General features: G+C 50.3%; 1 protein-coding gene across 1 annotated transcript in view; it reads left to right on the forward strand.

The window, feature by feature from the left end:
• The first annotated feature begins 232 nt into the window (after positions 1 to 232).
• The window catches only part of GFRA4 (GDNF family receptor alpha 4), a 53,114-nt gene continuing 27,014 nt past the window's right edge, over positions 233 to 26,332 (forward strand). The window contains 4 exon segments of the mRNA XM_061552845.1: positions 233 to 1,633; positions 4,301 to 4,711; positions 10,015 to 10,080; positions 14,626 to 14,962. Of these exon segments, the coding sequence (XP_061408829.1) occupies positions 1,573 to 1,633; positions 4,301 to 4,711; positions 10,015 to 10,080; positions 14,626 to 14,962 (875 nt within the window). The 5' untranslated portion in view covers positions 233 to 1,572.

Consider the following 26,332-nt stretch of genomic DNA (forward strand, 5'->3'; position numbering starts at 1 on the left):
TGCGGTGCTGTTTCACACGAAATGACATTGGTGTCTTTGAAACTCGCTCGCAAGTTCCGATCTTCCTCCATCCCCACATCCCCCCTCCCCACCGCAACCACCACAACCACCGCCACCACCACAACCACCGCCACCACCACAACCACAGACCCACACGCCCCCACGCCTCGGGCACTGCAGCCGAAGCGAGACGGACTCAACCCAAAGCCAATCCGGCACCGCACGGGCACGGTGATGGCTCTTTGTTGGAAACTGTTTGCGTGGCGCGTCAGCTCGTAAAGGGAAAACAACGATAATAAGGCGTGCTCTCTGTTATTTAACCCCGGGTTTTGTTTTAATTTGATAGCTTGCTTACAGAGGCGACGCGGGATTGTAAACTGAAAATGCGCACACGCTGCGCGCTGTTAATTCCTCTCTCTCTCTTCGGATGGCTCAACTTCGCTGTCCTTAATTCGCACAATTAATGCGCTTCCTTACACACACCATCGCGTAATGACGGAGCGTGTGTTCACTCGCCGGGTGGCTCTGCGCTTCTTTTCTTTTTAGGAGCTAATAATTGGGGCCCGCGTGTTACGTGCGCCTGTCCCACGGAGTGCCCAGGGACGAACGTGTGTGAGCGAGCTCGGGACTCTTTTTTTTATTCATTTTCCTTTATCTTTTTTTTTTACAACCGCGACTTCTTCCGACGACGGATAATGTGGAGCGACTGAGCGCAGCGCGGGGATTGACGCTGTAACAGCAGCAGCAGCGGTGAGCGCGCACTCGCCGCTTTGCGCATAGCGCCTGCTGCTGCTGCTGCCGCCGTTACTGCTGCCTGTGTCTGTTGTGACGGGGCGGGAGGGGAGTGGAGGAGGAGCAGGAGGAGGAAGAGTGGTGGTGGTGTGGGGAGGCAAACCCCGAAACCGTCAAGCTCCTCATTGATCCGCGGACCCCAACACTGACGGGCGCTGAAAGCGCGTTTCCCCTCTCCGCCCTCTTTCTGTCTCTCTCTCCCTCTCCGTACTCTCTTCCATCTCTCATTGCCTCTTGGCTGTCTCTCCTGGATCTCTGGGCAGAAGAGCGCAATTCTTGGTTCATGCGCGCTCTTCTGGCCGCGCCGAATGCGTCATTAGAACACGGCGCAAAGTGTAAGGGGCAGGGCGGCAAGACAAACACAACAGCGCCAGCAGCACGCAAGTGAGAACGGCTGTAAAGTGACAGAGAAAGAGAGAGAGGAGAGAGAGAGTGATAAAGGAGGAACGTGAAGCCCCCCGTTGAAGGAAGACGAGAATCGCACGGAAGGGAGAGTCGCCGGACATATCGCGCGTCGGGGAGTCTGGAGGAGCGCGGAGGGGGGCCCCCCAATCGGACCATGGACGGCTGCAGGCGCAGCGTCAGCCCAGCACCGAGTCGCGCCATCGCTGCGCTTCTCGCCGTTCACCGCAGCGCTGGAATTAACGAAAAGGGGCCGACGTCCATTTGCAGCCACTAGAATTACTTTGAGCTCTTCGCAAACTGGGAGCTGACCGTGAGCGCGTCGCTGCCTCCTCCGCTGCCTCCTCCTCCTCCTCCTGCTGCTCCACCTGCGAGAAGATGGATTTCATTTGCGCCATCGCCATGATCGTGCTGGGAGCAACGCTTCCTCGGGCAGCAGGTGAGCAAGCGACGAGCGATGCGTAACACTCGAGGGCAGCGCAAAGTTCGCGCCTCTTGGCCCCTGACCGATGTCGATGATGCCCATAGATTGGGTTCGCGTGATGGTGAACGTGAATCGCCCGTCCAAAGAACGCGATTCCCTTGTGAATGAATGTCGTATTTGTTTTAAAGATGTTAGTCAGCAAACGTTTATTTGGCTTAAAGGGAGCGTGCTACGTGGCACATACAACAGTGGACTGTAGCGCAGATATGCGCGTGTTTTTATTTTTAAACGACTTTTTAAAAAGACGGAAATTAAAATAATAAGAAATAGGTGTTAAGGCACACGTAACGCACGCCAGTCTGGTAGAGTGTTTACAAATAAACAAACACGGCTTTGACAGACGTGGATCGCACCCGCAAAAACCTCTGTTGCGCATATCATCGATGCCACACTCGCAGAGAAAGAGAGCAGCAGCAGCAGCTTCTCAGGCGGAGGAAGGGGGACACGGGGCTACGATTCTCCATGCGTGTAGATGTGTGTGTAGAATGGTAGCCCGGTGTTTTAGGGGGCAATGCTGCCCCGACAAAGCCTTTGCTTTGCTTGTAAGATCGTGATGGGGGTGGGTTTTTTTGCTTCTTCTTTCTTCCACCCGTTCTCCATAGGAGAATGTTTTATTCATGAACTCGTCGTGAGATATCGCTTTTGAAACCAAACTGTAAAAAAAAGAAATCCGGTAGGATCAAGGCTACTCGACGACGGCTTTGAAACCGCGTGAATGCATCTACGGGAGGCGCACCGATGTCATTCGACCACACAGATGCGTGCGCAACGCAGCAGGGGAGACACTTTTAGCGGAAGAAGTATAGGAAATGCCTCTCCCGAAAACACTCCCGTGATTGGAATCGCTAATTGCACGAGCAAGTGGCGTTATTGTGCAGCTCGTTAGACAATTGGCGTCGTGTCTAAATTACCCGCTGATGTATTTAACGCAAAGCCCAGACAGCCGGCGAGAAAAAGCAACCCGCGCCGCGGGGACAGCACATCTTCCCCCACGGCGACCCATCGTCGGGATCCTTGCCATGCGCTCGACGAAAATACAACGGGCGCGCTAAAGGGCCCGATCGAGGGATGTTGTTAGCGAGCACCTATTTTGGCTCGCAACATCGCAACTAGGCGAGGCGATATGTTCAGATTCCGCGGCCAACCTTCATCGTTCCCCAGTGATGCTGCTGTCGCTGCTGGTGCTGCTGCCGAAGCGCACCCGGCACTCATCGAAGGCTGAGTGGACCTGGGGGAGGCCCTGTACAGATTCAAGTACCACGTGCAGCTGATGATGCTGAGCAAGTTCAGTAATTAAGGTCGACAATATACAGCTTTCACGGACCCGTTGGGACAAGTGATGTCAGCGGGCATATATTTAAGGCCGATCCCGGCTAACGAGGGTGGGGGGTGGTGAGGCCAGATCCCACCGGTCCGTCTTTGTCTTCCCATCCGCGACGTTTACGCACCGCACAAAGTATTCACTTAAGGCTGAGTCGACCAGGTGCAGACCAAGGACCGATGCAGATATTCGTCATGTGGGCCGTGTGCGGGCGTTTAACTCTGGTGACCAGGTTCTTAATGCAGGGCCACTAACTACTACAGGGACAAAGATCCCCCGTAAAGCCTTAACAGACGGCTGGGGCAAGTGCTGTTAGCGAGCACATATGAGGGGGCACGGCACACGAAGGGGTGGGTGGCCAGCACCACGCCCGGCCGCCTTTGTCTCCCCAGTGGCGATGTCTGTTTACCCATCACACCAGGTACTCATTTGAGGCTGAGTCGACCTAGGGGAAAGCCCACGACCGGTTCACATATTCGTCACCGATGTTGGCCGTGAGCGGTAATTGAAGTCGTGTTCGTTGCGCAGCGCCACTAACTGCTACGCTTACCGCTCCACACACTCACGCACTTACACACACTCACACACTCACTCACACACACTCACGCACACTGACACACACTCACCCACACACACTCACACTCATACACACTCACACATACTCACACGCACACTCACACACTCACACGCACTCACACGCACTCACACCCACACACACTCACACACACACTCACACACACACACTCATACACACACACACACACTCTCACTCACACACACACTCACACACTCACTCACACACACTCACTCACACTGACACACACTCACCCCACACACACTCACACTCATACACACTCACACATACTCACACGCACACTCACACACACTCACTCACACTCACACACACTCACTCACACTCACTCACTCACACACACTCACACACTCACACACACACTCACTCACACACTCACACACACTCACACACACACTCACACACACACTCACACGCACTCACACCCACACACACACACTCATACACACACACTCACACACTCTCACTCACACACACACTCACACATACTCTCACGCACTCTCACTCACACTTACACACACTTACACACACTCACACACACGCACTCACACTCACACACTCACACCCTCACACACACTCACTCACACACTCACACACACTCACACACACTCACTCACACACACTCACACACTCACTCACACACACTCACACACACTCACTCACTCTCACACACACTCTCACTCACTCACACACTCCCACACGTTCACAGACAGCTACTTCGCCGCCTCTGGCTCTGCCGCGACCGCCTGGAGATCATCCGGCGGCGGCGTCGTCGGGGCCGCCGCGGTGGTGAAGACCGCCGCGGGGGCCCTGCCCGCCCTGCGCGGGGCCAGCCACGCCTCGGCCTCGGCGGCCCACACGACCCCTCGGGTGGACTGCGTCAAGGGTAACGAGTTGTGCACCGCCGACCTCAAGTGCAGCAGCACGCTGCGCACGCTGCGCCAGTGCCTGGCGGGCAGCGGCGAGATGCTGCTGGGTCCGGACGCGCGCAACGAGTGCGTGAGCGCGGCCGAGGCGCTCCAAGCGGGACCCCTCTCCGACTGCCGCTGTCGCCGTGGGATGAAGAAAGAGAAGCACTGCCTGCGCATCTACTGGAGCATCCACCAGGGATTCGTGCAAGGTGGGGGATGGCGCGCGGGCTCACCACCACCACCACACCCCCCCCCCCAGCGTGTGCGGAGAGAGAGAGAGACGCGCGCGTGGCTGCGTGGGTGCTCCTGTGTGGCATGTGTCTGTGTGTGTCTCTCTAAGTGCGGAGGGAGGGGGGGTAGTGGCTGCGCTACGAACCCGGCGACCAGAATTCGATTCCCGCGCTCACGGACAACACCGGTGACGATTATCCAAGCCGCTCCTGGGTCTCCCCTAGGTCGACTCAGCCTCAAATGAGTGCCCGGTGTGATGGATGCGTAAACATCGCCACGAGGGAGACAAAGGCGGCCGAGTGTGGTGCTGGTCACCCACCCCCTTGTGTGCCATTCTGGCCTTCATAGGTGCTCGCTAACATCACTTGCCCCAACAGTCCGTGAACGACTATATGGGTAATCTTTATCCTTCTGTGTGTGTTCAAACTCCGCACAATTATGGCGCTCAAATTTTTTTTCAAGGACACCTTGGGGAGAATGTGGGCTCATATCCATGGTGCTCCATTCCTTGTTTTAACTACTGCGACCTCTTCAAAGAGACGCCTGAGACATAGGCTCAAAGACGTAGAGAGATGCGTTATTCTTGATGTGTTCTTATTATATTTCGATTTAAAGCTTTCGCGACTGCAGGGATTCATCTTCTTGGTTCTTTCGACACTGTCTTCCCGACAGACCTGTTCTTCACCTGAGGACGGCTGCTTGCGTTGTGGCCGAAACGTCGTGAGAATTGTATTTTATTATGTTTTAATTTTATTATTGTATTATTTCCCTTCTACGTGACTTTACCGAAAGAACCAAGAAGGTGTTCTTATTATATTGAGATTTGTGGCAATTCGCCCTGTGGACTTGGGAGCCTGAAGAGACCCGGGCCGACAGCCGTCACGTGTCGCGCGCACGTGCCTCCTGTTGTCGAGGGGATTCCCTCCTTGAGCCCTTGATCTATCCGCTGCTGAATGAAGGCTTCGTCATGCTTCCTCAGTCATGTGAGAGTGGCTGTTTGGACATACTTCAGCACGCTGGCCATTGCGGGCTTGGTGAATTTCTTGGGTACGGAGGGAGCAAGGATTTGTTTTGCCGTGGCCGAGGAATGAAACCGAGGTCACGCTGAGTTCAGAGCGACAGCCGGCGAACCACTGCGCCACCGCTCCAGGGGTTCCTTACCAGTGGCAAAACCAGTCGTGTCGGTCCGCGTGCAAGTACACGCGCGGAGCCCAGCGAGCGAGCGAGTGATTGCCGTGCATGCTGTCGTCGTGGTCAATTCCTCAGTTGGGAGCGGTAGCGTAGCGGTTAGCGCCCTGCGCCACTAACGCCGCTACCTGAGTTCGAACCACGTTCACGACCAACACCAGTGATGATTATCTCAAACGATTATCTCAAACTATTATCTCAAACGATTGTCTCAAGCGATTATCTCAAACGGTCCTCGGCGTCCGCGAGGTTGACCAAGCCTCAGATGGGTACCTGGCGCGATGTCGAAACGTCGTCACGAGGGAGACAAAGGCGGCCGGTCGTGATTGCTGGTCACCCACAAACCCCTCGGGGTGCCGTGTCGGCCTTCATAGGTGCTACTCGCTAACAGCACTTGGCCCAACAGTCTGTTAAGGCTATACGGGGGGGGGTCTTTGTCTTTGTAATTCATTCGCAGTAGTCTTCCTAGCATCCACGCTAAATGGAATCGCTGGGTAGCTGTCCCCCGTTTAACGGCGCATTTCTCATCCGTGTGTGTCTCGCTCGCACCTCTCACCCCTGCCGCACCGGGACATTAACCATAGGGCCCTCCACCAATCAGCGTGGAAGCGGCGATAAAGCAACGGCACTGTTGGTCACGTGCGTGCATAAAAGTCCCGAGGTTTGCCACAATTAATGACCCACGTCCAATAATACTGGGATGCGCGGCGGTCATTCGCTCAGGCGCGTCCAGTCCATCTCGGGCTCGTCGGTGGCTCCCGGAGCCCTGCAAACTCCACCGCGATGCACGCGCGGCCCGCACGACCCCACAAAAAACGATGTCAACAACGCGGCCGGCACGCCGCTCGCTTCTTTACATTCGCTTGTCTTTGTTATTGAGCTTTATTGAAAGGCACGGGAAGGGAGCGAGGGAGGGAGGGTTGGTTGCGGTCTCGCACACGCGCACGGTGACTATTCGCGCTGGATGATGAATGTGGCCTCTCGCTCTCTCTCCCCCCCGCGCCCTCCGAACGACGCCAGGCGCATGTTGCGCCACGGCCTCGGAGGCGATTGTCACATTTCCTTTTGAACTAATTGTGGTGTAAATAGCAAAGCGCACTTGGCCCTGGCTCAGCACCCCCCCCCCCCCCGCGCGCCACGTGTAACGTGCAACTCCAGTGTCCTCCCTCGTTTGTGCATTGGTCACTCCCATAATTGTCTGCGTTTGGGGCACTTGTGATCGTCGAGAGAGCGAACGCCTTCACAATTCACGCACGGGGAGACGCACGTTGCTAGATTAGTGTAATCGTCAGCATCAGTAGCAGCAGCAGTAGTGGCCATGATCAACCCACTGCTGGATTAAACCCTCCCCATGCCATAACCACCACCACTCACAGACCGTCTCTTTAGATTGCATTATCTGTGGACTTTTTTGTTCCAAATGAAATTCCAATACTTTTTTCGGCCCTCCGGAGTAGAGAAACTGTGACAACTTGGAAACAGTTTGGAAACGCCAGGATGTTACCCTGATGGTGCTTTCAAGAATAAATGAGCTAAATTCGTGGGCCACTCGCTGCAGTGGCTGGAAACCCATTCCGCATTCGAGAGCACGGTGCTGCAAATCAACATTCATATTACACGCGCCCCGCCGGTGTTTCGATTGATCATGGCTCGGCCTCCTGCTGCTTTTTTGATGTCATTCCCCCGCGCCTCCGATTATTACGGTTGGCTACGTACGGTGCGAAAGAAGTTCAACATACGTACCTTGGATTTATTATCGCACCTGCATTGCGCCTATAGCATTCGGACGCTCGTTATCCATCGAGGGCTGTGCAGAATGTGTATTTTTTTTACGCTTGGGTAAGGTCAGGGAACTCAAATTGCTCTCGCGACGTCGGCTCGCAGATGCGATAATAAAACATTAGCCCGTGTAACGGTGATGGTTAACCAGGGCATGCCTAGGCGTGAGCCCTACACATGCCCATTGGAAGGGAGAGAAGCCGCCCAAATAAAATAATGGACCCAATTACTTTGTAAGGTACAACTCGTAAAAGTGAATATGCGTTACAGCTACGCAGGAACCGCAGAACACCCTTGTGGTGGTGGTGACGGTGGTGGTGGTGGTGACGATGAGGGATGTGACTACTGGGGAAGAGGAGGAGCAACGCGGGATTCGTTGTTGGTAAAAAAAAATCAATAACTTGAAACGTGACCTATTAACAATGCCCCACCAAATACATATTTTGAAAACAAAGGCCATTGGCAATGTCTGGTGGCAGTTGATGATAAGTGTCCCCCCCCACCCACCCCCCGCCTGTGTCCCGCGTGCACGGGGGACACGTGCCGACGACCTTCACTGCGTGTTCCCGCGTCGTCAGACAGTCACTCGGGTCCTTGCGAGCGGGTGGGTGGGTGGGGGTTGGTGGTGGTGGTGTTGGTGGGGAGCGGTGGGTGTAGTGGTTAGCGCTACGCTGCGCTACGAAACCTGCCGACCCGAGTTCGATTCCCGCTCAACGGCCAACACCGGTGACGATTATCTGAACCGGTCCTGGGCCTCCCCTAGGTCGACTCAGCCTCAAATAAGTGCGGTGTTTAAACATCGCTACTGGGGAGACAAAGGAGACAAAGGCGGTCGGGCGTGGTGCTGGCCACCCACCCCCTCGTGTGCCGTTCCGGCCTTCATAGGTGCTCGCTAACAGTCTGTACAGGCTATACGGGGGATCTTTGTCTTTGGTGGTGGAGGCTTTTTTTGAGAATGAGCCGCAGGCACAAAGCGAGCCCCCCACATCAAGGGGGTGGGGTGGGGTGGTGTCACACGAGACCATTTGCCATCGCTTTGCAATGCGCCCCCCCACCCCTCCGGGCTGCAACAACTCCTGTAACGAACGTTTTGGATTTCTGCCGTGCGTGCCATCTCTTGTGCACGTGCCAATGACAAAAGACTCATAAAATATCCCCTCGCCCCACCCCCCCTCGTTTTTTTTGTTAGCCGACATTGCCTTGTTAGGTGGGGCGGGAGGAGGGGCCAGTGCCACACTAAACTGTGAAATTGTAGCTGTTCGCTCTGCGTCTACATCAGCCATGCGAAAGAAAGAGGGGGAAAAGTGTTTGTAGGCGAGCCCCCGCTATTTGGGGCAAAACGGCGCACGAGACGAGGAGCTGGTTTCCCCAGCCCTAAGCACCGGCCGCCTTTGTCTCCCCAGTGCTGATGTTTACACGCCTCACTTGGTACTGTTCAAAAGGCTGAAATTGACCGAGGGGAGGCATTCAATTGGTCGGATATCACTCGCCACTGATGCGAGCCGTGGCCAAGAATCGGAACTGGGTTGAGTCGTGCAGTGCGCTAACCACTGTGCCACCGCTCCGCTACGCCACCACACAGACACAAAGACAAAGATCCCCCCTATAGCCTTAACAGACTGTAGGGGCAAGTGCTGTTAGCGAGCACCTATGATGGCCGGCACGGCACACGAGGGGGTGGGGTGGCAAACACCACACCCGGCCGCCTTTGTCTCCCTAGCGGCGATGTTTACACATCGCACTAGGTACTCATTTTAGGCTGAGTATACCTAGGGGAGGCCCGGGAACGGTTCAGATAATCGTCACTGTGGTGTTGGCCGTGAGCGGGAATCGAACTGGGGTCGCTGGGTTCATAGCGCAGCGCGCTAACCGCTACACCACCGCTCCCCACCACACAGACACACACAGAGACACACACGCACACGCGAGCACCCACATACGGAGCGATATCATCATGAAAGTCAACATGTAGCATATACGGTCTACATGTCCCCGATGACGCGTTCGTTCCGCGGTGCCGAGCGAGTGCTTCTAAAACGCCACGTTTCTATGGCACGGGTTCCGTATTGCCATACATGGTGTGCTGACGCTCTACGCTGATGTATGAAATTGTTTGCGTGTGCGTGCTTGTGTGTCTCCGGGTCTCGCTTCTGGCTGTTTGCCAGCAGCGGCAAGCATCGCGGAAAAGGAGGGGGGGGGGCGATGCGCATGTACCGAGCGCGTATTGTTGCTGTTGTGTTTGCGCCGAATTAATTTCAGTCGCCAAGGGTGTTGCAATCTCCTCGTGTGTTGGTTTTGTTGTTGTTGTTGGCAGGTGATCACATCTACGGGAGCTCCCCTTACGAGCCCGTCACGTACCGTCTGCAGGCACTAGCGGCAGGTGAGCACTGAAAGGGACCCCCCCCCCCGCTCCGTACAAAATTACCGGCGCAGAAAACGGTGGACTCGGTCCAAAACTGGCAATCGCATACAAACGGCCCTTTAATAGAAAAGATAGCTGGCCTTCATGTAAGCACAGTGACACACATATGCGATAGTGCAGCATATGAGCACAGTGCTAATTAACAAAATGTGAGTTTAGTTCATCATCATCAACATCATCATCATCCGTGGTCAATCCACTGCTGGATGAATGCTTACTTCTCAAGCTGTTGCCATCGTGCACGCTCCTCCAATGTGACACGTGGTTACCTCTTCACCCCATCTCCTGGGTGGATGGCGTCCCGAATGCGTTCCACTGCTTGCCTGCAACTTGAAGCAGCAGCTCTTGAATGCCTTCTGGCCTCTTTGGCGTCAGCTTCATCGCACGACTACCTGGGGACATCTGCAGTCGTGTCTGGATTCAGAATCCAAGACCTCCAAATGCCATGCATTGGCCCAGGCTCAATAACAAGAAATGTAATTTAAAAAATGTGGTTGATCCCACAATTTTAAAAGGGGCTCAAAATCGAAATATTTAGTTTTCGAATGTTCTACTGTTTAACAAAAACTTCGACGGTATTCCTTTTTTTCTACGTTTACATTATATCCCTTGTAGAACACCATTAGAATTTACATCAGTACATCACTCACTCCGGTATTCACCTAATAGCTAAAATGTGGTTTCTGAGCAATGCTAATTTCGTATTAACAGCACTGACACAATTGTGAAATTCCACATTCCAATGACAGGGACCAGTGTTTCCCACGTAACTTCCACATGTTGACTTCCCACAAAGTGGTACTCACTTCATCAACTCCACAGCTATGAAGGGCTGACTCGACCCCATGACCTAAACGAGACTCCTAAAACGTTAAAGGCGTAGTCCTGCAATAGCCCGCTCATGCCACTGCTGTCGGATGGAGCCTTCACTGGAAAAAGCCCCTCTCGAGGGTATTTTGGCCTACTCTTCCACACTGACCAGACATTTTGGAAGGGATGGCAGTACCCACACTTTACCCCACACACCCCGTTGATTCACTTTGGTGCACCTAATTATACTGCCCGGTGAACAGAGGCGACTGGTGGCGTTTTAAGAAATGTGCACCGTTATTTAAAACTGCCACGCAGCGTACATTGTAGCGGCTATCCCCTGGGATACCCAGAAGAATGAACAGTATACATCAAAACAACGTGCAGTATATATGGACACATGAGCACATCAGACAGTATATACACTTGTAGCAGGGCTATCGACAATTTTGCCAGGAAACTTTTTTTCAGTTGGACAAGTAACTCGTAGAAGACGTCTCTCATCGCACGGATAAGTTTATCTTACTTTTCATTTCAAGCACGCGCGTAACCCATCGCGCGCATCTGTTCCTTACATCGGCGCCATGAGAAAATAAAAATGGAATTCACGTTTTGCCAGGCTCATGGCACGCTCCAACAATAAACGTCACTAAGACCGACGTTGCAGGTCGTACGCCTCCTTAATTACAGGCCGCAGTTGGAATTTCACGGGGTTGGCCGTTCTCTCTCTTTTTTTTTAAAGGGGTGGGGTAAGGCGGAGAGGGGGTTCTATAAAGAATTGTGTTCGTAGGAAAATATTCCTTTAACGTTTTCATTCTTTTCATAACGTTTCTTTCCCACCCACCCTCTGCCAATTTTCTTTTCCACAAATGTAGCAGCATTTTAGATTGTATTATGCAACAACTTAGAATTTAATTAAATGTTCATATTTAGCAAACTTTTACTCTCAAATTCCCTGAATGTCGCACCGATATAATGAGCAAATGTATTACGCTAATTTATTTAAATCGGATTATACCATTGCGAAATATATTTTAGCAAGCAGACGCCATACAGCACCCTGCCACGCACATCATGCACATCATGCCTATTTGACCACTTCTTGCCGTATCCAAGCCAAGTAACCGCTTGCTTCCACGTCGCCCTGCAATGTCTTTCTAACGCCACTCGTAGCCTCTGCGGCTGTCACTAGAAGGGCCCCTAGAGAACCGCTCTAGAGAGGGTACTTGGCCTACTCTTCCACGGGTGTGTGAGTACTCACACCTTACCCACAACACCACGTGACCTGCCGATTGACGAACAACTGTTGTGTACTCCACATGTTGGTGCTGAGCTGGGCAGAGGCGGTGCTGGGGTGGATTCAAAAAACTTGACCCATTGTTTCAACCGCCACGCCAGGAGATCGAAGCGACGACATCTGAATTGCAAAGCCTGCAGTGTGCTAACCATTAACACTCGCGTCAGCATCAAATAATTCATATACAACTATGAATACAAAAAACCCACCAACACTCCCCCGACCCCCCTTGTAGCCATTAACATTGTACATGAATATTTACACCGCTAACATAGTCAGCTTCTGCGACGCGTGGTGTCACAGAGAAGGAACGGGTGGAGACAGACGTGGGCCCCCGAATCTATACACGAGGGCAGCAAAAGCAGCCTCGTTGGCAGATTCCCCCTCTAAGGAGCCGGTTTCTTGCAGCTGCTTCTAAAGCCGCCTGTTGGTAGCAATTGGTAGTGCGAGTACGCGCTTGCTTTGGGCCACATGTGATGCGTTGTTGGGCCACCTGAAACGACTTGGGCCACGTGTAATGCGAGTGATTGAAAGCTCAAAGGGAGTCATATCAAACAAATGCTGTTTCCATCCTAAATTACCCGAGGAAGTGCGGGAGCTGGATGTCTTTCACTCATTTAGCCATGGATAAACAGCAGTTATGACCGCCGTGTGTATATATGGCAAATGACCTTCAGATTTTTCCAAATCGTAAACTACGTTGAGGCCAAGTTGGTCTTAGGGGCCGTCCATTAAAGACGTCACGCGATTTTGGACGATTTTTTACCCCCCTCCCCCTCATCGTCACACAGCGTCACAAAAAGTCAGACCCCCCCCCCTCAAATATGACGTCACAAAGCACTGCCCCCCAAAAAAATAAAACAGTTATCAAAAAGTCTATTTAATTAAGTAAAACGTGTTGTCTATATTTATTTAAAGTTGCGCATTTTGATGTGACGTCACATTTCTCAACCCCCCCCCCCCCCTCGTCAAACATCGTCACAAATGTCTGACCGCCCCCCCAGGTGCGTGACGTCATTTATGGACGGCCCCTTAGCAGACCACCCACTGTGCCATCTTCAACTGGGATTAAATTATGCTTTTGATATTCCGAATGAATGTTGCATTTGAAAGGCAAAATAATAATAATTTTATATTGTGATACATAATTGAAATGTACCACTGTCGCTACAGCATTGCAAATTATTATGATTGCTGATAGGTATTCAGCCTCAATGCTCAGTCACCACACAGGTTTACTTACTACCTGGAGGCTGCCTGCCTGTGTGCTTAGGGTATATATGGGGTTTAACTTAAGTCAATAACACAATCCAATGCTTAATAAAACATCTTGTAAAATGGGAGATATAGATGAAGATTGTGAACATGAATATATGTGAATCCTCACAAAGAAGATAGACGTTACATTGGACTGTCATTTGAAGCATTTCGTATTTGCATGAAACAAACTCATTAATAATATCTTCGTGCATAACACGTGTGAATACAAATTAGATGGAACATTAATCCTGTAAATCACGTTATTTTTATGTTCCAAATGAAACATTAATGTATCTGCTATTACGTGTACAATATCCGTATAAAAAAAACTTGGCTTATGTACATTGTAACACTAATGATGTGAGTACTCTTTTTACATAGGCACATTCCACACGCCTATATTACATGTGCATTGTATTTGTTTTAATTTGGAGAGCTTCATTTTCAACAATGCAACTCGGTAGTGCAGTGGTTCGAGCGGTAATCAGGAGGTTATGAGTTTGAATCCTGATCACCGTCGATTCAGTGTTTCTGCTCTTTCATTCCACTAAACTTGACTAAAGCTAACAACACAAGTCCCACTTGTGAGAAGCCAACATTGGTAACCCTGGGGATAGCCTCGCCTCCACCAGCGGAATGCGGTATTTCCTCCCCCTGGCACAAGTCTTTAAACAGGAGATAAGCACCACTGTGACTTGACCTTTGTGACCTTATCGTAAAGGTAAAGGTGCAGCGCTGCAATTGCTCACTCACGCCACTGTTGGCAGAAGGGTCTTTCACCCGAGGGAGCTATAGAGAGTTCCCTCGATAGGGGATGTGGCCTTACTCATCCATGCTGGCCACGTCTTGGAGGTACCTACATTTTACCCCACCACTCGCGATCTCAGAGCGAATAACCGCGGCTTTACCCATTTAAATTGTTGAGTGGACAGGGGCACGGGTTACTGGCTAGGGGGTATTTATGAAAAACTCACGCCAATGTCAAAACCGCCACGCTTGGGAGGCCCCATCGAACCGGCCACCTCTGGGCTTGCAAGTCCAACGCGCGAGTGCAGAAGGTTTGCGCGCGCGACCGCCGCTCCGCTCGCCCGCCCGCCCGCCTCGAGGCCTAACGGACGCGACCACTCCCGCCGCAGGGCCCCCGGCCGTCCCGACGTCGGGCAACGCGTGCCTGGCGGCGGCCAAAGCGTGCAACCTGGAGGAGGCATGCTCGCGCTTCAAGAACGAGTACGTGAAGACGTGCACCCCCAAGGGCGACGTGTGCCGCCGGCGCGAGTGCCACCAGGCCCTGCGGCAGTTCTTCGAGCGCGTGCCGGCCAACTCGACGCACGGGATGCTCTTCTGCCCGTGCGCCGAGTTCGCGTGCACCGAGCGGCGGCGGAAGACCATCGTGCCCGCGTGCTCCTACGAGGAGCCCGAACGGGCCAACTGCCTGAGCCTCAACAACAAGTGCAAAAGCAACTACATATGCAGGCGAGTCACGCGGCGCGTCGTGTGTGTTTGTGTGTGTGCGCGGTACCCATGGGGAGCGGTGGAGTGTGTATGTGTGTATGTTGAACTTCTTTTGCGCCGTACGTTGCCAACCGTGCTAATCGGAGGTGCGGGGGAAGGACAACAAACTAAACGCAAAAGGCAGTTTTAAAGAAATGAGATTTCAATCTAGATTGAAAAGTACGTAGTTCCGGTGGCTTCCAAATATCGGAAGGAAGAGCGTTCCAGACGGCCGCAGAAGCGCATCCGAAAGCGTGCAATGCGGTGACCGTCTTTGTTCAATGTCTAGCCAAAAGCGTCTGCGAGGATGAGTTCGCGTGATGGTTTATGTTCCTTGAAGAGATCAGCAAGGATTAGTGGTTAGCGCGCCGCGCTTAGAAAACTGGCAACTCGAGTTCGCTCACGGGCCAACGCCAGTGACGATTATCTGAATCGCTCCCCTAGGTCAGCCTCAAATGAGTACCTAGAGGCGGTGTGTCAACATCACCACCGGGGAGGCAAAGGCGGCCGGGCGCGGTGCTGGCCACCCATCCCCTCGTGTGCCGTGCCGGCCTTCATAGGTGCTCGCTAACAGCACTTGTCCCAACAGTCTGTTAAGGCTACGGGGGGGGGGGGGCGGCTTGACCGTTTGAGACTTGCAGGGGCGGTGGCGATTTAGAACGCGAGTCCCAACGGCTGCAGGGCCGGCAGACTGCCTCACCTCGAGGTGAGCGTGGGCGCCCAAGAGTAATGCGCTTGTGTTTTGTCTCCGGAGTGAAAAACCTCACGTAATGAGTTATATTTATTCGTTGGGGGAAGAGGGGGAATCTGCTGAAAAATACATACATTTACATGTAAATAGACGCCTGTCGCCCTTCACCAAACAACTGACAAAATTGTGATTTAACAAATTTTTGTGTAATTATCCCTCATCAGTTCACTGCCATATGCTTCTTGCCTGCCTGCATTTGTATAATTTGTGTCACTTTGCTGCGATAAATGCATTCACTGAAGAGTGTTCGAGTTCACAGAACGGTAATTGGTTATCAGATCACTTGTTTATTCGCTATTTCTTTTTTTTTGCATTTTAGTTCAAGAGAATGCTCCGATTCTAATTGTGTAGGAAGATGACTGCTCATTGAGGCGTTTTAGTTGATGTAGGTGAAGTATTCTGCACAGTTAGTATCGTGCATCCAGCTAAGCCTGCAGAATTCGACAATGAAAATATTGACTACAACAGGTATCCGTGTTAAGCATTCATGCTGGGATAAATGACCCTTTACGTTGCAGCGAAAGGTCAGCGAGGCGCGTATTATCTCAGGACAGACAGAAAGGGGGAAAAAAAGCAGACGCGAGGTTGGTTGAGGTTACAATGGTGAGATATGCATAGAATTTCGTATTCAAATAATACGACCTTTAGAAAAGGTGAGCCGTCGCAGGACTTATACAAATATGGTAGCACGTGACTCACAACACAACGCGTGTACCCTTTTGTGGGAAAACTATCGATCACTCAATTGACTGTACCACCAGAGGAGGCGACGTGCATCTCCGTTTCTTTTTGAAGCCAGCATGAACGGCCAGAAAAATTGGAGCATCAGGACGAGAGAGAGAGGAGGGGGGTGAGATGGGTCTCTTGACGCTCCACCATTTCCGAGGAGAATACATTATTGATAAATTCTGGCATCGCGTTTGTGTTATTTATTTTCGTTGTTTGTTTGGCTACTTGTTATCGTCTGCCGCTCCCCTCTCCCTCTAAAGATTATTTAGATTATTTTGCTGCTATAAACTTCCACCGCATAGGCCACTTCGAAAGGCGTATCATTCGTGATGGCCTGGCCGCTTCAGAAAAAGGAGCCAATAGCTGATTGGGCCTTACCTGGTAAAATATAAATAGTTTCGTTTAACTTGTAATGGGTTTTTTTTTGTGATTTCCTTATTTTCCTATACTTTGCCCTCCGATCGTGTTTTTGTACCGTTTGTTGTTGTAACGTTCTGACCACGTGTCCCCACTGGATATGTGAAACACATTCCTGCAGGGGGAGCTGGTAGGTACGTTGGGTTGCTCGGTCAATGGCCAGGGTCAACGGCGGCGTGGTGTATTCCGCAAATATGCCCGGCTGTGAGGGCGGGCACAAGCCGGCGTGAGTAGGTTAAACGTTGAGTTTTATAAGGGCACGACGGGGTGACCAGCCCCTCCCCACCCAGCCCCACCCCTCCCACCCCCCACCCAGCCCAACCCTCTCCACCCAGCCCCTCCCCACCCAGCACCTCCCCACCCTCCCCACCCAGCCCCTCCCCACCCTCCCCACCCAGCCCCTCCCCACCCTCCCCAACCAGCCCCTCCCCATCCTCCCCTCCCCTCCCCACCCAGCCCCTCCCTCCCCACCCAGCCCCTCCCTGCACGACGGACGGACACAATAATCCCCTGTGGGCTGGTGTAATTGCCTAATTTCCCCCTGGCCTGCAAATCTACTGCTCTCCCACGGTGGTGGTAGGGCAGTGGGCCCCAAGTGCTTCCCGTCGATGCCCTCCCGACTTGAGGACGTATTGCTCCGGACTGTCATCCGTGTCTTTGGGTTCTTGAATAATAATAATGATGATGATGAATAATAATAAAAGTCTAATAAAAACAATAAACTGTAGTTGGCAGAGACCCGCTGGAACATCTGGCATGGCTGTTGCAGCGTGCGCACTCAAAATCAACCTCGTCCTTATATTTGTTTCATTATTCCTGAAATATATTTAAAACTATAATGTCCGGAAATACACTGCTGTTTTAGAGATGATTTTGGTAATCGAGGTATACTATATATATAAAACCCTAGAACAAGTCTGCATGTGTGAAAATTACCAAATATGAATAGAATCTGCTCAAAAATAAATAAACAAATACATTTCTAACAATGCTCAACTTGTGACGTTCAGGACACGAGCCAAAGCGTAAATGGCGCGCGCAGATTAAAAGGACTGCGAGATCAAAAAATAAATGAAAGTGTGTAGAATAGGTAAGAGGTGCAGCCTTGAACTCGCCGCTCGATCCCACGGTGGAGGAAGATCTTCCCCCTTGTAGGTGAGCACAGATTAACCACTCATTGGCGAGCTGGGAGTACCCACACTTTACCCCACCGCACGCGGCCCGTCGGTCGACTGTGGTGCCACCCATTGAGTTTAACTTTTCGTTTACGCTGCTTGCGAGACAGGAGGCGAAACGGGAGTCTTTGATCAACTTTTACATCGGCTTCAAATGCCGCGCCAGGAGATTGCAAAGTCTTGCGCGCACACCGTTAGCATCCCTGCGAAGTATCATTATTATTATTATTAAACGTGGACATTTTGTGAAGCGATTCCGAGCAAAGGATATTGACGGAGCTGTTTAATAAATAAAGTGTATAAATAAAGGAGCGCGTGGACCCTTCCTGCATTAGAGTACTTCGCCGCTGCGTTCGTTTTCTTCCTGCGATAATGCAACGTCGTCATACAATCTGCATTCGTAATGAGCGTGCACTCTTCCCACATCGTTAAGCCGACACCCCGTTTACGCTGCGGCAGGGCCTAATGGTTTCGTTTTAATTCATTTATTTATTAAAAAGGGGTCACTCGGGGTCGCCTGCTGGGGTGTGTCCATGCTAAGGGCCTTACAATACAGAGCCGGATTATCCTAGTAGCAAAAGTAGCTAAATATGTAGCTACGGGCCCCGTACTTTAAAGTGCCCTGCGCCAAATACTTTCAAGCTATCAATTCCGGTTCGGTGATTCCGCACTTGCTCTATTACTATAGTACTATACCGCCTTCAACTTTTATGAACGACTGGGTGTTTACGGTTAGCGATTTGTCGTATTATCTGGCTGTATAGCAAATAAAAAAATACAATTACTTTACTATACAAGTAAAAAAAAAGTGTTTTAATATTTATGTTTTATTTTATTTAGGGCCCCTTTATAACATATGCTAAAGGCCCCGCACTACCTTAATCCGGCACTGATACAATAGTGTTGTGTTTTTTACGGTCCTTCCTCGCTTCGTCTAAGAAGGTTGTTTGGTAATTATATATATAAATAAAACGTTGGGTTTTACAAGATTATTGTCTCCGCATCAATCACACGGCGGCTGTGTGAATCAAAACAAGACTGGCAGCGGCTGCAACTCCTCTCGGCGGGTCGCCATACGGTCTTCCCGTTGCAGCTTAATTTCGAAGTTAAAACATATTTTCGTGCGATCACGGCACGAGCAGAGATCGTCACGCTGATCACAGCAGCCGCTGCTGCGTTTTAATTTACGCCGCCCGATGTCAATCATGGAAACGGAAACCCGCCGGCAGGCATCGCCGTACGGAGTGAACGATTTGATTGTTGAGCTTCGTATTAGCATTCTCAACTTAGAGGGACAGGCTCTGCCATGAAAAGGAAACATATATTTGGTGATGTGCTTCCCATGCTACTGCCGGGACCCACACAAGTGGCTACAAGTATAACCCGTAAAAACAAAGTTTTTCACTATAAATCCTTTATATGCGTGGCGGCTAGAGTCCTCTCGTCCGCTGGCTTGAGATGGCTGCCACCTATGGGTCAGATGATTGTCTGCCAGTATTAAGCAATTGGTAATTAAATATCTAATTTGTTTTCCATAAACAGTGTAAAATTTTGGAAAAAAAATTTCACGAACATTAATTGTCTCGCACGAGTCTGTGTGCAAAATGTCAGCTCTATTGGATCACGGGAAGTGGGTTAAAAAACGACCGAAAGATTTGCACGGTCGTAAGCAAGCACGCAAGCACGCAAGCAAGCAAGCAAGCGAACTTAATATAAAAGATAAAAAAATTGGCCGGGGTCGGTTGTCCATTTACGTAGCACACTGCACTCGGAGCAGTAATAAAATCCACGTGCAGTGGGTTACTGCCGAAGACCCAAGGCTTCTTGACCCCATGCGACAAGATTAACCCATCACCCAAGCAGGGTTAAATCTCGTTTTCCATGCACTCTAAAGCCATTGCTCTCAACCCAGTTACTAATGACGGCTCCGAACCCCGTAAAAGAAAAATGTGGTTTAACATTTAATGCATTTTCACTGTGATGTAATTGCTTCACAGCAGAGAGCTACAACCCGTAGTGCAGTGGTTAGTATACCGTGAGTTGAACTGGACTACTATTGTTAGGTTTCTGCCCATGGCTAGCATCAGTGGTGACATCTGAACGAGTCCGAGGCTTCCCCCTTCACCACCCTAAACTAAACTATTTTCCAGAAACGACCTGGCCCCAAATGGTAACTCAACCAAGTGGCCTATCACGTGGAAATATATAGCAGCCAAACGCTCTAAACGCATGCTGATTCTTAACGTGGAGGGGAAAAACCGGTAGACCCGGAGAAAAATCCACGCGACCACGGGGAGAGAGAGAGAGACATGCAAACTCCAAATATGCAGTAGGCGTCGTCGGGGTCGGCACTGAACCCACGACCTCCTGTGTACTAGGCGAGGTAGTTAACATCTCGCCACCGTGGCACCCGTCCTGAGCAGCGTGGAGACGCGCAGCAGTCACACAGCCGCCGTGTGCGACACAGCGTGGGGAAGACCTCTATCCAGCAATGGATTGACGATCGTCTGTAAATTGTTAAATTACTATTTTCAGATTTATTACCGGGGTCGCCCTTGCAAAAGAGGCAATGCTTCATGTGCCTCAATCGGTTTTATTTAATCTCTCGGTTGAAAAAAAAACGAAAGGGGACGGCAGAGTTACGTGCATACCACCCGTCGGCGTGGCTCAAGGAGCTGCCTCTTTGGCCATGGTAAACGAGGTATGACAGGGACATTTTAAGTGGCCTTGTTGCCATCTCGCTTTGTGGTTATTACCTCATTTTATGGGAGGCGTTGTAAAATACTGAAAAATACATCCGTCTGTTCCTTCAATGCAGTCCGTGCGTTTTTATCTATTTATATGCGCTCACGCTGGGAGGACGTTTTATCCATAAGAGGTTTTTTTGGGTTAGATGGCGTAAATATATACATTTGTCGTTAAAACCCGCCACCACCCCACACAGCCAACTAGTAAGGGTTGTCACGTAAACAACATGCCAATTCGTCACTAGTACAGCACACCGGTGTGTTGGAGAGCCAAGCCACAACATTTACAATCTGAGCACGACGTTTCGCCAGTAATTACAACTATAGCTTCATCATTCCGACAGCTCTGTTTCTTCACCTGAGGACGGCTGCTTGCGTTGTGGCCGAAACGTCGTGAGAATTTTATTGTATTATGTTTTATTTTTATTATTGTATTATTTCCCTTCTACGTGACTTTACCGAAAGAACCAAGAATAAGAAGTCTTACTGTTTCGTTCCTTATACAGTATAAAAGCGTAGATGCATTGACCACCCTTCTGCGCTCTTGTACAATGTGGGGGGAGGGGGGATTTACTGAGTCAACGTACATTCTGCATGTGCATTATGCGAGCCCTTTGAACTTGTCCTTCCTGTCTATTGTGTTTATTAAAATAGCGCTACCAACGGTAATCCCTATTGAAGTACGCTGCCCTTTGTAGGCACGCATTTAAATAATGTATTATTTGATCATTCGCTTCCACGCAGCACTAAGACGGTAGCTATCCGAATGGTTAAAGTTATTTTGATTTATTTCAATTTCGATAGATTCTCTAATTAGTCTTGGCCAGTAGTAGCTAGTTTTGCACAAAACTTCAACATTATCAAAATCAATTGAGTGTTTCCTTGTTGGCACGCGTGTTCTGCTACTGCTGACAGTTGCATTTGGGAGAATTTAATATTTCTCTGATATTCTTTTAGTCTCGATGTTGATTTATTTTTTTATTTCGTACTTTTCAAGAGCAAACAAAAAGCGTTGACGTCGGACCGGAATCGTGAGCCGTCCGTGCGATATCCTTGGACGTTCACGGCTTGGGGATGTCGCGGTCCCTCTTTGTGTCTCGCAACTTGCTGGAGCAACGTGCAACACGTGCCCCTCTCCTCGGTCGCCGGTGGAGCCTCCTCCTGGTTCGCGGTCGCTCATCGCGTCTCTGGCAGAGGTCGCAACCGGGTACCCGATACCCGTACCCTACCCGATACCCGGCTACCCGTACCCGGCCGGGTACGGGTACAGGTGGGCCGTGAGTCACTGGTGAGTAACTGTTTGTCACTCATTTCCCAACGTCTTGTCTCTTCTCACAATTCAAGTTCCTAGAATCAACCCACCCGCGCCTGCAACATGGCTTCATCCCAGAGGTCGCAATCAGGTACCCGATACCCGTACCCTACCCGTACCCAGCCGGCCGGGTACGGGTAGGGTACGGGTACGGCCGGGTAAAGGGTACCCGTTTGCGACCCTGGTGCGGCCGGGTACGTGTAAGGAATCAAAACCCGTTTGCGACCTCTGGTCTCTGGGAGCCTTTGGTCGGGCAGGTTTTACCGAATATCTGAACTGGTCCTGGGCATTCCCTAGCTCGATTCAGCCTCAAATGAGTCACTGGTGCGGGTGTGTAAACATCGCCACGAGGGAGACAAAGGCGGCCGCCGGGCGTGGTACTGGTCACCCGGCCCCACGTGTACACTGCCGGCTTTCATAGATGCTCGCGAACAGCACTTGCTCCAAAAGTCTGTTGAGCCTATACGGGGGGGATCTTTGTCTTTGCCTTGCACAATGGAATGACCCGCCATCGGGATAAGTCCGTAGGGATGAATATTTCTGATTTCTAATCACTGGACATGCAAGCAAGCATGCACCACGTCGCCTAGCATGAGCCGGACATCATTGCTTTGCTTGCCTGCGCTCCACAGCATGAACACAGCAGCAGCAAATCGCTGCTCACACTCACTCAGGTACTCACTTAGTGATTCACTCACACACTCATTGACCCACTCACTCACTCAGGCACTCACTCACCCACTGACTCACTCACTCAGCGATTCACTCACTCACTCATTGACCCACTCACTCAGGCACTCACTCACCCACTCACTCTCTCACTCACTCACACACGCACTCGCCCACCGATTCACTCACACACGCACTCAAACACCGATTCACTCACACACCCACTCACCCACCCACCCACACGTGCACCAACGAGTGCCTACTTTGTGAGAATGATCTGCAACGACTGGAAACAACGCAGCGTGTGCAATGTTCCAAAACAACGTATTGAGTCAATACGCAGCCGTGGCATTGGCGATCGCCCAGCTCGCTTTGACGACGCATAACAGCAGCCACCACGTGAACGCCAGCTTCCTCATCAAGCATCCCTTTAACGCTGTACACGTAGCGACAACAACACAACTATTGCGCCTCAATAGCCGGGGCCACTTCATTTGCATACGAGAACTGTTCCGACGCACCGCTGTAATACGCAAAGCCTATCGCATGCTCCAGGCTCGATGATCGCTTGGCTACTTAAGAAACGGCTGATCGAGTCGAGGTGCATTTTATTATTCTATTGCATTTTCGATCTTATTCACTGCGAGCGAGTGCTAAGCACTGGAGCATTGTTGAATTTTAAATTGCAACTCCCCCCCCCACGTCCCATTTACATGGAATACGTTTGCTCTGAACATGAGAATCAGAGGACATTGCACTTTACGGGCTATGATGCTGGTATTCACACCAAGCGGCCCAGTTTCATGTCGACACACATTGAGAGCGTGTATAATTGTTGTGTGCATTTAGGGTACATATGTCCGCATCCAGTAAGCGCACACTCGTTTGTGTACCCGATATAAGCCCAGTAGGAGGAGAGATGCCTGAATGTTACCTATTTGACCGGTAATTTCATTACCAGAAGCACTATAAACGTTCTAAAGCGGACGGTAAAGACATTTACAGAATTTGGAAAAAGTAGGCCACTGTGTGGCGATGCCATAGTTTTTAAATCTTAAAATTCAGCGTCTGCAAATACATTTCCCCCAAAAAATAATGGTCCACAATTGAACTAAAGCAGTGGCACAGTGAACCCAGCGAGTGGAGTTTGATTCCTTGATATGGTTGACATTGGTAGCGAGAGGTATCTGACCAGCGTGGTGAAGTATGGTCAACCCCCCCCCCTAGTCAATCCGGAATGGAGGAGACCTTCTTCCCACACTGGATTGAGAAAGGGCTGTTCAATTGTTATATTATTAGCTACCCATGTATCCGTTTTAAAATCAGACAATAACTAGTTCAGTAATGTGCACGTTTTTTTCTTCTATTTTCACAACGAAGCTCATTAAAGCCATTTGTGACCGTGTATTCTACATATTCTACACGTGCTTGTGGAGCTGGACCTTGCTCTAATGCACGGAGAGACAAAGTGTTTTTCATTAGCCCGTGAGACGGCCAGAAGCCCGTGTTAGCGCGATTGCGCGCGTCCATTCATTCGTGCCACGTGTGCATTCACACACGCAGACTCCTCGCTCGGGCCGACAGCAACGGCGCTGGATTTAATTTGCTTTATGCCAGACTGACTTTAATAAGACTCCCTTGTCCACGGCTTCGTCTCGAGATACGGCGTTACACGTGCAGCATGGTTGAACCTCAAATTTTATGGCATTCGTCTCTGTCGCTGGGTCAGCGTTTCGTTCGCTTAACAAACGGGGAGGCGGCTCGTTTCATTGGCGGCTGTGAATGGGCAATTTGGGAAGTGTATAAAGATGGTTCATTGCATTAACTGGTTTAACAATGATCCATCGTAATAATGGCTTTGTATTGTGCCATTAGTCAATTGCGTTATGCATGTGCTTTTAAAACCAATTACGGTAATTGTATAAATGTAACTGCACAAGAGTGAGGTAATAGCACAAATATGGATCGGCCTTCATCCAATCGTGGATAGAGAATGGCCTCTATGCATTCGTAACAGTTTCTGGGACTGGATCGTGAAGGCGTACCAACAAGGTAGGCCGATTTTGTCCCTCAGTTTTACATTCATATTTACAATGGCAAATACAAAAATGCAATTACAAATACCCCAATGATGCATGTACAAGTTTGCTGGACTCTTTATAGCCTGGTCCCAAAGTCTTTCGTTTTATGCTCCTGGCCTTGATCTGTCGTTTCGTGTCTGCAATGTAAAATAATTGCAGCACTTTAGTAGGCTATACACATATATGCCGTGTAAAAATCAATTCCATCAGTAATCCGCATTATCAATGTGTCCACACGTTACGCATACGCTTGAAATTGTTTCGGTAACATCGTCGGTACGCCTTGCACAGAGGGAAGGTTTACATGATCCAAACTTTGTCTTCGACATTTTGCCCAACAAGTCTCCGCTGAGTTGTCGTTTTTGGCACGCGCCTAAAGCACACCGCTGGAGGTTAATGCGAATCACTGCTTAACCTGCTGCTTTGTGGCATTCACAACAAGCCGTCAAGAATTTAATTTCTTTGCTCTGCTCGCAGACATCATCATCCGCATCTACGGTCCGTACACGGTTGGCTACGTCCGGCGCGAAAGATGTTCAACGTACATAGAGAGATCACTCGATAGCCGGCAATAATCCTGAACAGTTTTTTGTTTACATTTCAATGAGGCCGTATTTATTTCTTCTTGTCATATTCATCACCGTTGTCATCCCACTGAACATACTGTAACACATCAAACTGCCACGAAGCACATCCAATTTTTGTGCCAAGCAGCTAACATCATTGGTCACTGTATTTATTCTACTTAATTGTACTCCTGTTTCCAATCTTCTGTTCTTGAGATAACAGAGACAGGCCTTTCAAGTTAACAGAGCATTTTTAACTGATGAAAGCATATTGTCTTCCCATTTGATGGCTTCCTCGTGCATGAATACACAACCAAACGTGTGTAAAGTGTGTCTCTTGATATAGCTATACTGGAGACATGATTGCGTACATGTGTTTGTAGTCTGCGGTTTCATTTACCTCTGCTGATGTGGATATTTATTTTCAGAATTATCTCATGGTGTATGCTCACTTGCAGTAACGCCTGCTTAACACATCAAAGGGAAGTATTTGTTTGCAATCTCATGGCTCCATTTCCATTATACAATATAGCCTAAAAAAGATAATTGGGCAGATTTGCATTGTTGATAACCCGTTTATTCTCACGTGTGTGTGTGTGTGGAATTGTGCTCAATTCTACGTTTCACTAACACTGCTGAAAATTTTGAATCTGTGGTCAAAGTAATTGTTCGTACACGTGGATAAACATGGCTAAAACGGCACTCACCCTGCATCTCTGTAGCAGGTGTATGAGCTATAACAGGTGTGTGAGCTGTAATAGGTGTGTGTGAGATGTACACCGAATGTACCGCCTCTTCAATGCCCTTTACGTGGCAAGCAGACTCTCTCGCCGCCGCTGCCGCCACTTGGATGACATCCACTGCGCCACAGATTTGTCAAAATATAAATGAGGATAAAGAGTCTT

This window comes from Lethenteron reissneri, chromosome 17, assembly GCF_015708825.2.
Source record: "Lethenteron reissneri isolate LAM-NWPU_2019-01 chromosome 17, ASM1570882v1, whole genome shotgun sequence".
NCBI classification, from domain to species: domain Eukaryota; kingdom Metazoa; phylum Chordata; class Hyperoartia; order Petromyzontiformes; family Petromyzontidae; genus Lethenteron; species Lethenteron reissneri.